At 39.1% G+C, this 18098-nt stretch overlaps 1 protein-coding gene across 2 annotated transcripts; it reads left to right on the forward strand.

Moving 5' to 3' along the window:
* Positions 1 to 283: 283 nt before the first annotated feature.
* Positions 284 to 13983, forward strand: LOC120172048 (aquaporin PIP1-3). 2 transcript variants are annotated; one of them, XM_039179623.1, is made up of 6 exons: positions 284 to 638; positions 781 to 1079; positions 1194 to 1334; positions 1425 to 1515; positions 4983 to 4992; positions 13954 to 13983. In XM_039179623.1, exons 1-5 carry the CDS (start codon positions 311 to 313, stop codon positions 4985 to 4987), a joined length of 864 nt encoding a protein of 287 aa, XP_039035554.1. In that variant the 5' UTR covers positions 284 to 310; the 3' UTR covers positions 4988 to 4992; positions 13954 to 13983. The 2 variants fall into 2 exon arrangements, with proteins under 2 accessions (XP_039035554.1, XP_039035553.1); XM_039179622.1 differs by lacking the exons at positions 4983 to 4992; positions 13954 to 13983 and having other exon boundaries at positions 285 to 638; positions 1425 to 1668.
* Positions 13984 to 18098: the final 4115 nt, after the last annotated feature.

The raw sequence follows: 18098 nt of genomic DNA on the forward strand, positions 1-18098 counted from the left end.
CACGTCTTTTTTTCATCAATAAAATAATATACGGATATTGATAATTTGTATCATATAAGATTGACTGGATACATTATTATATGTGGCATAAAATGAAATTATTTTAAGAATTAATCATAAAATTTATTACATTGAGAAAATAATTTTTAAGGGAAAATTTTCCGTTGAAAAGCCAATAATTCCATTATCATCTATAAAGGCATCGTATTCTTCAACTTTATCTTATCTTCGCAACTTTGGCTTGGGTTTCTTTTGAGAGAGAGAGAGGGAAGAAAAGCTTCAATCTTTGGTTATCGAGTGGTGAAAGAAGATGGAGGGGAAAGAGGAGGATGTAAAGTTAGGAGCAAACAAGTTCTTAGAGAGACAACCAATTGGGACATCAGCCCAGACAGACAAGGATTACAAGGAACCACCACCGGCACCTTTGTTTGAGCCTGGTGAACTCAAGTCATGGTCTTTCTACAGAGCTGGTATTGCGGAGTTTATGGCCACCTTCTTGTTCCTTTACATTACCATCTTGACTGTAATGGGTGTGTCCCAGTCTAAGACCAAGTGTACATCCGTCGGCATTCAAGGCATTGCTTGGGCCTTTGGAGGCATGATCTTTGCTCTTGTCTACTGCACTGCTGGCATTTCAGGTCACATTCCTTTCAATTTTTATTTCTACTTTGCTGTTAAAGATTTTGGCATTGTTTTTCTTTGGCCAAGCACAAAGTTTGAATATGTTGTTGCATGTTAAATGTGTTTAATAACCAGATCTGGGTGTTTTTTGAACTTCAGGTGGGCACATCAACCCAGCTGTGACCTTTGGGCTGTTACTGGCAAGGAAACTGTCCCTTACAAGGGCGGTGTTTTATATCGTCATGCAGTGCCTTGGTGCCATATGTGGAGCCGGTGTAGTGAAGGGGTTCCAAGGAGACAGTAGATATCAGATGTTGGGTGGTGGAGCTAACCTTGTTGCCCATGGCTACACCAAGGGATCGGGTCTTGGTGCTGAGATCATCGGCACTTTTGTTCTTGTCTACACTGTTTTCTCTGCTACTGATGCCAAGAGAAACGCCAGAGACTCTCATGTTCCTGTATGTGTTGTTTTCTTCCCTTTTTAGTGCATGCTAATGTTGGTGTTTAGTTAGATCTTCAAAGTGAAGATGGAGTCATGCGTTACTAATGAATCTCTTGCCACTACACTTCAGATTTTGGCTCCCCTCCCCATAGGGTTCGCGGTATTCTTGGTACATTTAGCCACCATTCCCATCACCGGAACTGGTATCAACCCAGCCAGGAGTCTTGGAGCTGCCATAATATACAACAGAGACCACGCATGGGATGACCATGTTAGTATTATTCTTCATTCTCCTATCTTTCTTCTTAGTTTTGCAATTGCATTGTTAGAGATGGACTAAAATTTATGCGTTTGGGTGCAGTGGATCTTCTGGGTTGGTCCCTTCATTGGAGCTGCTCTTGCTGCAATTTACCACCAGATAATTATCAGGGCTATTCCTTTTAAGACCAGAGCTTGAAATGGTCACTGATCTTGGATTTTCTACTTGGTTCTCTTTTCGTGTCATTCTTCTTTGCCTTGTTTGTTTTGCATTTTGAGTTAATGTGTGTAAATTATGCTAGAGTTGTGCTGTATTTACTTTTATTTGTCAATGAAGGATTCTTTTTTTTTATTATCTATTTTCTCCTCCCAAATCTACTTGATATTGATAAGATGAATTTACTCGACATTTAGGCTATGTTTGATGGAAGGATGGAAGTTGGGATGTCTTTGGTAGGAAATACGGAAAGGGTGTTCATTTTTTATTCTTTAGCTAAAAATTGGCTAAAATTATAATTTAAATAATGATTAACTTATTCATAAATTATCTAAGGATGAGAAGAAATGAGATCGGATGTCAATGCGTGAAGGAAAAAAAAACATTCGATACAAAGTTTACAACTAGGTGCACAAAAAAATCCGAATATCCGATTTTGCGAAAAAAATATCCGAAACCGGATTTGTGAAAAACCGTTTTTTTTAACCGGATCGGATTTTTTTAAACCGGTTATTTTAACCGGTGTAGACACCCGTTTTTGTCCGGGTCTTTTATATTTTTTTTTTTATTATTAATTATTATTAACTATTATTATTAATTTTACATATTACATTTTTGCAGACTTAGAAGCCCAATTCAGATTACAAAGGCCCAATCCCGGAGCCCAACAACCCAGACCTGCGGCCCAGCAATCGGCCCAAACCCGCTAGGGTTACCCCTTCTCTGCCTCAGCGCCGCACCATCAAGACCGTCTGATCTGGACCCATCCAATGGTCCAGATCAAAGGCCATTTAGGTCTGAAACCCTAACCCTTGTTCTGAGCCCTAACAGCTCAGCCACCGCCACAGCCGTTTGGCCTTCCATCTCCCAGCCGTGCTTGAGGTGTCGATGGTGAATCCCGAGCCGGTCGTCATCAGCAATCTAGTCACACAGTGAAGCAAATGTCATCAACAGTGTATCAAACTTACCCCAAATCTAAAAACCCATTAAAATAACACCCCAAAATCCCGAAAAATCTGGACTTTATCCACCCAAATCAGAGAAATCAAATCCTATCTACCTAGATATCATCATCATATCACCAAATACTCAACATAAATCAAGGGAACGAAACCAGAGAAAAAAAAAAGAAACGAAAAGAAAAAGACAGAGAGAGATTCGAAACAGAAAACAAAAAAAAAGGAGAGGCATCTTACCTTTAGAGAGAGATCCGAGCATTGTATCCTCGCCGGAGTGAAAAGGAGCCACTACCGAAGGTAAAACAACCTCTCTTTTCCTAGATCTAGTTTTTCTTAGGGGTGGGTTTTCGTTTGTTTTTTGGTTGGTTAAGGTCTGGGAGAGGAAGTAGAGTGGTTAAGGTTGTGGTGCTCCCCGTGGCCACCGATTTACGGTGGCCGGGGAGCCGTTTGTTCTCGTGAGGAGAAACGAGGAAGAAGGGAAAGGGAGAGGAGAACGAGTGAGGCGGCTGAGGGAGTAGGGGAATGAAAATCGGGTTTTTCAAAACCCTTAAGATGGTATAATCACCGAGTGAAACGGCATCGTTTAAGGGGCTTGGGGGTCTGCGTGTTTTTACATTTAGGGTTAATCACAGTTTAGGTCCCTCAAGCTTTTGTAAGGGTTGTGATCTGGTCACTAAATGAAATCCATGCAATCTTATTTCGAGCCTATAGTTTTATTTTGTTTTATTTGAATCACTAGTTTATATATTATGTATGTTTTATGATCTTCGAATTTGGATCTGTGATTTATGTTTTTTTTCATTTTAGTCACTGTGCTGGTGTGTTATTTATTTTTGTTAATGTTTTAAATTTGTCCATGACATTTGTGTACATTTTATTCTAGTCACTAATTAGCCTATGGTTTAATTACATTGTAAGGGTCCCCGTGTTTTGTAAGTTGTTTAAGGGCTTAGTGTATTTTATTTATTCTGTACTTCAAGCCCTATATTTTTAAAGTTTACACATTGGTCATTGGACTGGTTATTGTTAATATTTTTGAAAGTTTAGACATTGTACTCTTTATTTATGAAACTTTTACCTTGATCACTACTCTCATATTTTGGGTTAAATATCGATTAATGTCTGTTTATTTTACTTTCATTATATTTTAGTCCTTATCTGGTTTATTATTACATTTTTATTAGAGTTCGAATTTGGCCATATTATTTTATGCATGTTTCGTTTTAGTCCCTGTTTAACATTTAGCTTAATTGTGGTTTAGTTCTTTATGTTTTTTTTCATTTCATTTTGGTCCCTAATATGATTTATGGTTTATTTTTTTTACTGTTTTTTTAAATATTTGTTAATTATATTTTAGCCCCTTAAATGTTTTAATATTTATTTTGGTCTGTAATATTTACTAATTTGTATTTTAATCATTTATGTATGGATGTGCATTTTACTCATTAGTTAATTATTGGTATTGTGTTTACTTTAATTTAATGTAAATCTTTGTATTTCCAATCACATTTATTTTCATTATATTTTTATCTATGTAAGAAATATTCGATTATATTTTCAAGAACACGTATGCGTAGAATGGGCGTGGAAAGTACCACTTGGTCGAAGTGGTACGATCCGATACGGCATTTTAACGACATAGGGACTTGTAACAAGTCGAGTATATTTTACTAATTAATTTATTAAAATGATGTAATGTGTGGTACCTTAAGTGACGCTCACTTTATTTTATGTGAATGTAAATTTTAAATTTTCATTTTATATTCGATACACGTTTTTAAATAAATGATGAGAGAATATTCTTTAAAAGATAAGAAATAGACGAGTTAACTTTCCCGACGGAGGATTGTTAATCTCGAGATTTCTTTTCAAATTAAAGAATTTTCTCTGATAAAATAATTCGAAGTAAATTAATTAAATCTCAATAAACGAATCATATTTTAGTTTTATATTCAATTTGTAATTTCCACCATTTACGACGATGTGTAAGCTACACAGTACCAATTTTGGGCGTTGTGGGGGTGTTTACCCTTCCCCACACGTAACCGACTCCCGAACCTGTTTTAAATGAATCTTTGGTAACGTAGACCAAATTTTTGTCTTATAAAATTATTTTTCTTAAAATTGTTTTTAAAAGACGTTTTTAGGTATTTGACCTACCTAACCCAAAGGTCGATGGCGACTCTTTTCAATTTTATTCAAATCCATTCAAAATCACCAAATTTTCCAAATTAAAGTCATAATTGTTTTTAAAAATAATATTTAATTGTTTTATAAAAAAATGGTTATGACAGCTTGGCGACTCTACTGGGGACAGAACTAGAGAGTCAAGCTGTCGGTCGCTTATATATAGTCGTTATGGTGGAAATTATAAGTACGAATCTTTAGTAAAACTATGATCTATGTATTGAATTTTTATTTATTATTTTATCTCTTTATTTTTATATACTAACATTTTAATTGTTTTCATTTTTTCCAGATGTTTCTTAGTTCTCGTTGAGTTTATTTTCCCTGTTTTTGAGTCAAAGGTTTGTTTGTTTCTCCTCACACCATCACTTTCATTAGCATAACATGAGCTCTAGACATGAGTTTCGATCCAAATTAGTTAGGGTGATTGCTTTACTCTCGTAAGAATTTATTCTTCGTATGAGTTTTGGCAAATAACCCATGGGATACATACCTTATACCTTCGTAGGAATTTATTCCTCGTATGGGTATAAGGCAGTGAATCCCCTCGAATTGAACTCGGTCCGTTTGAAACCTGTAATGGGAGAGGATTGAGGGTTTGGTAGCCCAAGGGGGCACCGACATCAAGGAAAATTCGAGTCCCTTTTTTTCCTGTTAGAGCTGAAACCATGCATATAGTGAACCATAGAACGGTCACACTAGGTAGAGTCATACTGAACCTCTGTCCGTCAATAGGTACCCAAAATAGGCGTACACAATGGAGAAACCCTCTAACCTTTTTATTTTATTTTATTTATTTATTTTTGAGTGTGTAGAATAAATTTATTCTGTTAAAGCATGTGAAATAGAATTTAGGTGCAGTTAGAATTTAATTAATTTAGGAGGGTAGAGAGCATGTTCGGGTAGGACCCTTTTTGAGGAATATTATTCGGGTAGATAATACATAAATAGAATAGATTTATTTCCCGTTTTACTTATCTTTTTATGTTAAATTTATGCAATTGTTTTGACTAACTGTTTTGTTTGTTTTGTTTATTTTTTTCATACTGCATAGACATATCATTAGAAAAGGCGATTGATCTGTGAGTATCGATAAAGTGGAAAGACTTTCACGATGAAAGGAGTTTCCTAAACAAAGAAGTGAATCCAGCAGATGTAAGGAACTGGTCCGAAGCCAAGCAGAAAGAGCAGGGAGATAGTCTATCAGGGAACTACGTATCTGTCTGATTATGCACCAGCTTCTTTAAAACAGAATGAGCTTCAGGGATTGAAAACCATTTGGGAAAGTTGGAATCTTATTGAGAGGCAAGCTTTTCAGCAGACTTATGGGGATATATTTCATCTGATATACGTGAAGGTAGACCCGGTTCTCATACGAAGCATAATACAGTTTTGGAATCCGGCCTATAGTTGTTTCACATTCAACCGAGAGGACATGACTCCAACCCTCGAGGAATACCAATTTCTGTTAAATTTGACAAGCGTTAAAGTGGACAAAGTTTACTCCCGGTCGATAAAAAGGCCTTCTTTTAAGTCAAAGCTTGCAAAGATCTCGGGCACAAGCGACAAATGGGTAAATGATCGCTTGCAACGCAAGGGAGAAAGTGAGGGAGTGTCGTGGTCTCACTTACAAAAGATAGCTGAAGCACACGTAGATGAAAACGTGCGTAGAGATGTATTTGCTTTGGGTATATATGGTTTGGTAATCTTTCCAAAATGTTTGGGATTGATCGAGCTAGCAGTAGTCGATTTGGTTGAGAAGTTAGGAAGAGAGGTGAATCCAGTCCATGCAATTCTTGCTGAAACTTTCCGATCTTTGAATATATGTAGAAGGTTGGGGGGGAGGTCGTTTTATGGGTTGTGCTCAATTGCTTACTGTGTGGATCAGAAGCCATTTCTGGAAGGAAGAAAAAGTCAACTATAACCGTTTTTTGAAAGATTATTCTCCTGTTGCTGAGTACCTTACGAAGGAGTGGCCTGAAGTATCTCAGAAAGATCAATGGATTGATTTCTTCCGGAATTTACAAAGTCAAAACATAGCATGGCGAACACCGTGGCTGATGCATACACAAATCTTGTTCAAGTGTGGAGATTTGGACTGGATTATATTACTGGGACTGTGGGGAGGAGTGGGATACGCTCCTTTATTGATATTGAGACAGTACGGTGCCCGACAGTTTGTTCCCGTGACTCATGGGTTGACTGGTGCTGAATTTGATTATAAAGAAGGCAATTATAGAAAGAAAATCAAAGATGTGGCTGATTCTTGGAGGATGACTTTTAGGACTAAAGTAATTGGAGCGGATGTTATCTTGACGCCTGATTATGAAGCCTGGAGAATCAGGAGGGTAAATGATAAAATACCTTTAACATCTGGAGAGGGATCAAGGTCGATAGAAGAACAAATCAGAAATATCCCTTCGAATTTGGAAATCCAAAGAATTGAGTTTGAAATGGAAAAGGCTAAAGATTCCAAGAAAATAGAAGAGATGGAGAGAGAAAACGTCATGTTGACTATCGAGGCTGAATTTCATGCCAGACAGTTTATAATGATGAGAGAACGGAAAAAGGAGGTGGAAGCCGATTTAGAAGACTTAAAAAAAAGATTATCAAAGGGTGCAGCAAGTGAGAAAGAGACTTGGATCCAGAGAATTAGCAGCTGCAAGACGGCGAATCAAAAGTCTGGAAATTGAGAACAAGTGTCAGATCAAGAAGATAGAAGCTGGAAAAGCAAAAGTATGCGAGTTAGAAGCCGATAAAAAGGAATTGATCAAGCAGTATAAAGCTGAGGCTCGTAGAGCTCAAAAACTCCATGAAGAAAAAGAAGTCAGCCTGAAGGAATTAGAAGAAGAAAAGAATCAAGTCCAGGGGTTAAAAACTGAGATGAACAGTATAATTGAGGACTTTGAGGACAAAGATCGAAGAATTTTAGAGCTCGAAGAAGAAAGAAAGCGAAAGAAAGAAGAGATGTGGTCTGAGAGACAGGGATGGAATCGAATCCTCGATAGAAAGCAGGAAAGAGATTGGATCGTGGATGCAGAGATTCTCTACAAAAAGTCAGCAAGTAGATGAGCTCACGGGAGAAATGGGAGAATTACAGATGAGATTCGAACATGAGATGAACCAATCTCGAGCTATGAATGATGAGCTCAAAAGTCATGTATCGAACCTTGAGCAATCCCTTCTGCAAGTGCAAGTTCCTCCCGCTTCAATGGACCTAAGAGTTGCTCTCGAAGAAAACAAATCTTTCCAGAAGGAAATCAGAGAATTAAAGGGTGAACTCCAAAAATGTCGAATTCATATTACCAATCTAGAAAAAGAGATCAAACGCATCAATAAGAGATGGGAAAATACATATGAGCATTATCGATCCTTGGTAGAAGAACGCGAGCGCATGATGGGGGAAGCTATTGCTCAAATGGGTGAAGTGGCTCGGTACATGAACGAATTAGCCAATAGAGCGGAGATCATCCAACTGCGCACAAATCCGGTTTCTGAATATACAAGGGAGATCATCGCCATTATGAATGAAATTGTAGAGCTGAGTCTGAGGGCTAGGCCTTATATGTAATAGAACTCCTTTGTAATGAGTGAAACTTTTTATCCAATGAAAGTATTTCCGAATGGTTACTGCTTGGGTCAACGCCTTTTATTTGCATTTCATACTTACATCATTCATTATGCATAAGTAAATTCATCATTTATAATGCATCACCAATAAAATGTATCATTTATAGCACATTACCAATAATATGCATTCGAATTTAAAAGAATAATAAAATTAATTTCCGAAGGGTTATGTGACAGACGATTCTGGCAAGTAAAAACTCCAATCCTTATCACACGCGAAGTAGAGCCATGGAGGCCAAGCTTGATCAATTAAAGAAAGAAATGCAAGAAGATTTACTAAGAATACAACAAGAATGGCAGGCAAAGATGGATCAGTCACAAAAGTCAATTATAGATCAAATCCTGCAAAGCCAGGCTAATATGATGAATGAGATGATGACCAAGATGTCTGGGTTACGTACTGAAACAGTTAAAGAACCAAGCACTGCCCCTGTTGAAGTTTCTAGGCAGGAGTCTACCCCGAGACTAGTTATCTCACCTGAAAAGCTAGTTGAGCATCCTGCAGGGTCTTCAGCGGTAAAGGTTCAAATGGCCACGACTAACCCTCAAAACAGTCCTTATGAGTATATTGATGTAGATCCTGAGGAAATGGAGAAACCTAAAACGGAAGTACTAGAGCATTTAAAGGATTGGTGCAAAGGGTTTTTTAAAGAAATGGGAAAGCAGGGCTCTCAAGACGGAATGAATGCAGAGGAATTGAGTCTTGTGCCAGACTTAGTATTACCACCAAAGTTCAAAATGCCGGAATTTGAAAAGTATGATGGAAAACTTGTCATGTTGCTCACTTGACCATGTTTTGTCGAAGAATGACAGGATTTGTGAAGGATGATGGGCTATTAATTCACTGTTTCCAGGCCAGCTTGACGGGGTCAGCTGTCAGATGGTATAACCAATTAACCCGAGCTAAAATAGGGTCTTGGAAGGATTTGGCCAATGCGTTTAAAGAACAATATCAACACGTTACCGACATGATGCCTGATCGTGTTACTCTCCAAAATATGGAGATGAAGCATAATGAGACCTTCCGACAATACGCTCAGCGTTGGAGGGATATTGCTGCTCAAGTGCACCCACCACTTATTGAGAGGGAGTTTATAACCATGTTTATAGATACGTTAAAATCTCCTTATATTGATCATATGTTAGGAGTGGCAACTAAGAGCTTCTCTGATATCGTGATGTGCGGAGAGATGATCGAGAGAGCATTAAAGAAAGGGCAGATTGTCGGTAGCCAAACTCCTGCAAAGAAACCCTATGTGAAAAGGAAAGAAGGAGAGGTGAATAATGTAAATTTCTCTGTGAGTAAGCCGAAGATGGGAAATTCTTCTTCATCCCAAGGAGAGACTAAGCGTGAGCATAACAATGAAAGGATGACGTTCACTCCCATACCAATGACTTACAGTGAGCTCTTCCATGGATTAGTCCAAGCTCACGTAGTGTCACCAAAATTCATTGATCCAATTAAACCACCTTATCCAAAATGGTTCAACGAAAATGAGACATGCGAATATCATGCAAATCTCAGAGGGCATAACATTGAAAAGTGTCTCGCTTTCAAAAGAGTGGTTGAAGATCTGATCAAGAGAAAGGTGGTGTCCTTTAATGATTCTGAACCACCCTGTGTTGCTGCAAACCCGCTTCCAAATCATCAGAATCAGGGAGTGAACGTTATTGAGAAAAATCAGAAAATTAAAAGGAGAATTGAAGAAATAAGAACACCACTGAAGTGGGTATATGTTCAAATAAAGGAGAGAGGGTTGTTGAGCCCTAAAAATGAATGCTCAACGGAAAAGACAGAGAACTTTTGTGAATACCATGGTGAAAATGGTCATCAAATTCAGGACTGTCAAGAATTCAGGCAAATAGTCCAAGAATTAATGAACAAGCAGGAGTTGCAGTTCTATGAAGAAAGAATGAGTGAGAATGAAAGATATATCTGCGCTTCTGAAGAAAATTCAAGGGAAGCTGAAAAGAATTTAAAAAAGCCTGTCTTGGTCATATCGAAACCAAATTACGAGGCCAGCAGTGGAAGTATAACATCTAGGGTGGTGATCAAAACCCCTGCGCCTTTTGCCTACAAGAGTAACAAGAGTGTTCCCTGGGACTATACATGCCAAATTAATACTCCTGAGAGTAAGGAGGAAGAGGTTGCTGAAGTTGGATTTTTCACCAGGAGTGGAAGATGTTATGCTCCTGGAAAGGCTGATAAAGCAAGAGATGTGGTTATTAAAGATCCTGATGATAAATTGAATGAGCCTGTTAAGATTGAGGAGGCTCAGGAATTTTTAAAGTTTTTGAAACACAGCGAGTATAACATTGTGGAACAGCTTCATAAGACCCCAGCACGGATTTCAATGTTATCTCTACTGTTGCATTCGGAAGTACATCGAAATACTCTGATCAAAGTGTTGAATGAAACTTTTGTAGGGAAGGATATACCAGTGGAACGTGTGGACAGGATGGTAAACCATATTAATGCAGATAATTTCATTTATTTTTATGATGACGAAATACCTGAAGAAGGAAAAGGCAGGGGCAAGGCTTTACACATTACGGCTCATTGCAAAGGAGTCATCGTCTCAGGGGTGTTAATTGACAACGGATCGGCCTTGAATGTTATGCCATTCGCCACTCTAAATAGACTTCCTGTGGATGTATCACAAATGAGGGTGTGTGGCAATGCTGTAAGGGCATTTGATGGGACAGAACGTAAAATAATGGGGAAGATGATTATCCCTCTCAGAATTGGCCCTACAACGTTTGAAGTAGATTTTGTTGTCATGGATATCCATCCGAGTTATAGTTGCTTGCTGGGGAGACCCTGGATTCACATGGCTGGGGCAGTTCCTTCCTCCCTTCACCAAAAGCTCCGATTCATTGTTGATGGGACTCTGGTGACCATAAAAGCGGAAGAAGACATCATTGCCTCTATCACTACAGATGCACCATATGTAGGGGTAGATGAAAATGCACTAGAGTCCTCCTTCCAGTCCTTGGAATTTGTTAATGCTACTTTTATCTCTGAAGGCAAAAGAATTCCCATTCCTCATCTTTCAAAAAATACAAAGATGCAATTAAATGAGACATTAGCTAGAGGAGCAAAGGTAGGGAAAGGCTTGGGAAAGAAACTGCAAGGAATCACTGAAGGGCCGGCTCCAGTTCCTAAAAGAAATTATTTTGGTCTCGGATACAAACCAACGTACTATGATAAAGTCAAAGATGCACAAAAGCTTAAGGAAAGGAGGAAGGCAAGAGTAAAGGGAGAAGATCTTGTTTGGGGACCCATGGTCATTCCGCCTCTCTCCAAATCTTTTGTGTCTGGAGGATTTGTGATTGACACGCTGAAACAGTCAGGGGATATTGAAGATACAGAATTTGTTGAAGATTTATTGGGAAGCCTGAGCATCAACGTTATCACAGATGATTCTACTGGAGAGTGCTCATTGGCATCAATCCGTCCGTGTCCTCCTGGCTATGTTTTGAACAATTACACTGTTGAAGAACTCCCTGTGTTCTATAAGCACTTTTCAAAGTAATGCATAATAACAAATCTGTCTCCTTTTGACCCAAATATAATAGGGCTTTTGTAAAAGGACAAATTGTTATTTGTCATTGCTTTAATGAAACAGTGTTCTTCTTTCATTCTAATCTTAGCAAGTATTTTATTCATCTCTTGAGTATTCTTTATTCTTTATTGATAATTTTTCTCTTGGTAAATATTAGATAAAATTCTTGTCCACAGCCAAATATACTCCTTTTTGATTCACAGGTCTTCAGATATCAACTGTTCGAGTAATGATACTTTTGAACCACAAATTGATTTTGAAAATGACATGTGTCTCGAAGAATCTGAGGGTTATAAAGATGAAGAGGAATGTGAGTTAAACTCTGAGCTTGTTAGAATGATGGAGCAAGAAGATAGACAAATATTGCCCCACAAAGAGACAACTGAAACAATAAATTTGGGAACAGAAGAGGATATAAAGGAAGTTAAAATTGGCACTTCACTCTCACCAAAAATAAGAGATGGTCTTATAAGCCTTCTTCGGGAATATAGGGATGTGTTTGCTTGGTCTTATCAAGATATGCCGGGGTTGGAGACTGACATCGTGATGCACAAGCTACCAATAAAGCCGGAATGCAAGCCAGTTCAACAAAAACTTCGAAGAATGAGACCAGATATGATATTAAAAATCAAGGAAGAAGTGAAAAAACAATTCGATGCTGGATTTTTACAAGTGGCCAAGTACCCTGAATGGGTAGCAACATAGTGCCAGTTCCAAAGAAAGATGGCAAAGTTCGGATGTGTGTTGACTACCGGGATCTCAATCGAGCGAGCCCCAAAGATAATTTTCCACTCCCACATATCGATACTTTGGTTGACAATACGGCTGGTCATGCTCTTTTCTCTTTCATGGATGGTTTCTCAGGTTACAATCAAATTAAGATGGACCCAGAAGACATGGAAAAGATAACTTTTGTGACAATGTGGGGTACATTTTGTTACAAGGTGATGCCCTTCGGACTTAAGAACGCCGGGGCAACATATCAAAGAGCAATGGTTACGTTGTTCCACGATATGATGCACAAGGAGATAGAAGTGTACGTGGATGATATGATTGCTAAATCACAAACCGAAGAAGAACATGTAAAAGTCTTAAGGAGGCTGTTTTTAAGATTAAGAAAATACCAGCTCAAGCTTAACCCAACCAAGTGCACATTTGGAGCTACTTCAGGAAAGTTATTGGGATTTGTAGTCAGTGAGAGTGGGATAGAAATAGATCCTGATAAAGTCAAAGCAATTTTGGAATTACCTCCCCCTAGAACACAAAAAGAAGTACGAGGTTTTCTGGGGAGGTTAAATTATATTGCCAGATTCATCTCTCAGTTGACTGAGAAATGTGATCCAATATTCCGATTACTGAGAAAGCGAAACCCAGGAGAATGGGATGATAGTTGCCAAGAATGCTTCGATAGAATTAAGGGTTACTTAATTAATGCTCATGTCTTGATGCTACCAATCCCAAACAGACCATTGATTTTATATTTGACTGTCTTTGAGAAGTCAATGGGATGTGTGTTGGCCCAACATGACGAAACTGGAAGAAGAGAACGAGCTATTTACTATCTCAGTAAGAAATTCACTGACTGTGAGACTCGATACTCCTCTATCGAAAAGCTGTGTTGTGCTTTAGTATGGACTACTAAGAGGCTGAGACAGTATTTGTTGTATCATACTACTTGGTTGATATCAAGACTGGATCCGTTAAAGTACCTGATGGAATCAACGGCTCTAACTGGAAGGATGGCGAGATGGCAAATGTTGTTGTCTGAATTTGATATAGTCTACATGAACCAGAAATCAGTTAAAGGGAGTGCTATTGCAGATTTCCTGGCAAGCAGAGCATTAGAAGACTATGAGCCAGTAAAATTTGATTTTCCGAATGAGGACTTGATGAGTATATTTGTTACTGAAGAAGATACTCCGAAAAATGAAGCATGGAAAATGAACTTCGATGGCGCTTCTAATGCTGTGGGACATGGAATTGGGGCAATACTAGTTTCACCTGAGGGAGATCATTATCCTTTTACTAGTAGGCTCGCCTTTGAATGCACTAACAATATGGCAGAGTATGAAGCATGTATCTTGGGTATTCAAGCTGCAATTGAGCGCAAAGTTAAAAGCCTAGAAGTATTCGGCGATTTTGCTCTGGTTATTTATCAGCTTCGCGGGGAATGGATGACTCGAGACTCCAAGTTGATAGAATACAAGAACTTAGTGATGGATTTGATCAAAGAGTTTGAAGAAATTTCTTTTGCTTATCTTCCTCGTGAAGAAAATCAAATGGCAGATGCCTTGGCTACGTTGGCAGCTATGTTTAAGGCCGATGATCAATCTCGAATGATGCCTATTCGGATGAGTATAAGAGAAATGCCAGCTCATTGTTGCAACATAGAGGAAGAAGAGGATGATAGTCTCCCATGGTATTATGATATTCTCCAATATGTGAAGTATCGGGCTTACCCGGCGGAGGCAGCTGAGAATGATAAACGGACCTTAAGAAGATTAGCAATGGGGTATGTCCTTGATGGAGATATATTGTATAAAAAGGGCAAGGATCAGGTGCTTTTGAGATGTGTGGATAGAATCGAGGCCAAGAAAATACTTGAGGAAGTCCAGGAAGGAGTTTGTGGAACACATGCTAATGGATTCACAATGGTTAGAAAAATCATGAGGTTTGGGTACTATTGGTCCACTATGGAAGGAGATTGTATCAGATTTGCTCGAAGATGTCATAAATGCCAGATTCATGATGACCAAATACATGTTCCTCCTTCACCACTCCATGTAATGAACGCACCTTGGCCATTTTCAATGTGGGGCATCGATGTCATTGGGGCAATTTCACCGAAGGCCTCAAATGGACATCGTTTTATCTTAGTGGCTATAGACTACTTCACCAAATGGGTTGAAGCTGCCTCTTATGCTAATGTCACAAAAGGAGCAGTGTGCAGATTTCTAAAGAGAGAAACCATTTGTAGATATGGAACACCTGAAAGGATCATCACAGATAATGCATTGAATTTGAACAACGATTTAATGAAGGAGGTTTGCACAAAGTTAAAGATCAAACATCACAATTCGGCTCCTTATCGCCCAAAAATGAATGGGGCAGTAGAGGCAGCGAATAAAAACATCAAGAAGATCATCACAAAAGCAACTGAAACATATAGGGACTGGCATGAAAAATTACCTTTTGCGTTGCTTGCTTATCGCACGTCCGTTCGTACATCTACTGGGGCAACACCATTCTCTTTGGTATATGGGATGGAAGCAGTTTTACCTGTTGAGGTGGAAATACCTTCTTTGAGAGTATTGATGGAGTTAAAACTGGACGAAGCTGATTGGGTACAAAGTAGGTTTGATCAATTAAATTTGATTGAGGAGAAAAGGCTGAAAGCTATCTGCCATGGCCAAATGTACCAGAAAAGGATGATACGAGCATATGACAAGAAAGTCAGACCTCGAGAATTTCGTGAAGGCGATTTGGTACTAAAAAAGATCCTACCTATGCAAAAAGACTTTCGAGGGAAGTGGATGCCGAACTGAGAAGGTCCCTATGTTGTAAAAAAGGCATTCTCAGGAGGAGCTTTGGTGTTAACAGAAATGGATGGAGAAGATTTGCCTAATCCCGTGAATTCAGATTCGGTCAAACGATATTACACTTAAAAAAAATGAAAAAAGAGAAAAAGATTAAATAAAGGAGGGTTCAAGATGAAAACCCAAAATGGGCATCTTGAAACCAAAGGAGGATTCGAGTTGAAAATCCGTAATGGACGACTCGAATAGCCAGAAGTTGAAATGGCGGATTCCCTCGGAAGCCTGACAGTTCAGGGAAAGACTCTCATGCTCACACATCTTTTGTATGATCTGAATCTTCGAAACACATGTCAACTTTCGAGAAAGATTTGGGGTGAAGAAATAGAAGGACTCAGCATTTGATATTCACTATATTTGTCTTTTGTTCTTCCTTTATACTTACTTGTTTTCTTGTCCCAAAAGATTGTACTTTCTCATTATCTATCTTCAGTGAAATTTTTGAATTTGATTCAATGTCCTCGCATATATTCACCAAATTACTAATCAATAACAACATCGGTTATTATGCCTTACTCTGAAAAGTGTCAGAGTATGGGGATTTTTGAAACAGGTGTTCGCCAGAGAACACATACAAAGGCCGCTCCCGTCAATCATTAAACAAATCATTGAGAAAAAGAGGGTTTAAATCAAAGAAATCAGTTTCAACATAATCATACTGTTCCCAAGCAAAGAAGTCCAATTTAAAGGCATGCAACAAGGAGAGGCCATTCTGAATGAATTTTCTGAAAAATCAATCAATGACCAAAGAATCAAAGAGGCAAGATAAACTCTCTCGGGTAGATCGGGGGACCAAGTCAAAGAATATTTAATGAGAGGTCAAGAAAGTAACCAGGCATGGACAAACGCATAAATCTCGCATATTCCGATCAAGGAGCAGGGGAGATTCCCAATGCTAGGATCGAGCTGAGCATAACCCTTTAAACATGCATTTAGATCATTCTTAGAGCATATTGACAGCATGAAATCATGTCATATGACCTTTTTTTTTACAGGGTTTTCAAGATCTATTTCACTAGCAAAGCAATGAATCAGTCAACATCAGCTGACCAGATCTCCTCATCACGTAGGAGCAACGTCAACATTAGATAACCAGCCGTCCTCATTACGTAGGAACTATGTTATCACTATAAAATGGCCAAGAACTCTTCATCACGTAGCAGTGTCATCCCCTGACTAGATATCCTCATCACGTAGGAGTCGTGTCACCCTTAGATAACCAGCTGTCCTCATCGCGTAGGAACCGAGTTATCACCCTTCCTAAAGATGGCCAAGAACTCTTCATCACGCATGAGTCGTGTCATCCTTCGACCAGATTTCCTCATCACGTATGAACCGTGTCACCCTTAGACGACCCGAACTCTTCATCACGTATGAGCAGTGTCGTCCCCAACAACCAACATTATTCAATTTCTAAGTTTGAAAGGGATAACCAGACAAAAACGTGTTGGCTTGTCGTCTTTGCACTGTTCTTGTTAACACAAGTATGTGCAAAGAGGGGCAGCTGTAGACACCCGTTTTTGTCCGGGTCTTTTATATTTATTTTTTTTATTTTTTATTATTATTAATTATTATTAACTATTATTATTAATTTTACATATTACATTTTTGCAGGCTTAGAAGCCCAATTCAGATTACAAAGGCCCAATCCCGGAGCCCAACAACCCAGACCTGCGGCCCAGCAATCGGCCCAAACCCGCTAGGGTTACCCCTTCTCTGCCTCAGCGCCGCACCATCAAGACCGTCTGATCTGGACCCATCCAATGGTCCAGATCAAAGGCCATTTAGGTCTGAAACCCTAACCCTTTCTGAGCCCTAACAGCTCAGCCACCGCCACAGTTTGGCCTTCCATCTCCCAGCCGTGCTTGAGGTGTCGATGGTGAATCCCGAGCCGGTCGTCATCAGCAATCTGGTCACACAGTGAAGCAAATGTCATCAACAGTGTATCAAACTTACCCCAAATCTAAAAACCCATTAAAATAACACCCCAAAATCCCGAAAAATCTGGACTTTATCCACCCAAATCAGAGAAATCAAATCCTATCTACCTAGATATCATCATCATATCACCAAATACTCAACATAAATCAAGGGAACGAAACCAGAGAAAAAAAAAGAAACGAAAAGAAAAAGACAGAGAGAGATTCGAAACAGAAAACAAAAAAAAAAGAGGCATCTTACCTTTAGAGAGAGATCCGAGCGTTGTATCCTCGCCGGAGTGAAAAGGAGCCACTACCGAAGGTAAAACAACCTCTCTTTTCCTAGATCTAGTTTTTCTTAGGGGTGGGTTTTCGTTTGTTTTTTGGTTGGTTAAGGTCTGGGAGAGGAAGTAGAGTGGTTAAGGTTGTGGTGCTCCCCGTGGCCACCGATTTACGGTGGTCGGGGAGCCGCGTTGTTCTCGTGAGGAGAAACGAGGAAGAAGGGAAAGGGAGAGGAGAACGAGTGAGGCGGCTGAGGGAGTAGGGGAATGAAAATCGGGTTTTTCAAAACCCTTAAGATGGTATAATCACCGAGTGAAACGGCATCGTTTAAGGGGCTTGGGGGTCTGCGTGTTTTTACATTTAGGGTTAATCACAGTTTAGGTCCCTCAAGCTTTTGTAAGGGTTGTGATCTGGTCACTAAATG

The sequence above is a fragment of the Hibiscus syriacus genome, unplaced genomic scaffold (assembly GCF_006381635.1).
Source record: "Hibiscus syriacus cultivar Baekdansim isolate YM2019G1 unplaced genomic scaffold, ASM638163v2 tig00111841_pilon, whole genome shotgun sequence".
In the NCBI taxonomy this organism is placed as follows: Eukaryota; Viridiplantae; Streptophyta; class Magnoliopsida; order Malvales; family Malvaceae; genus Hibiscus; species Hibiscus syriacus.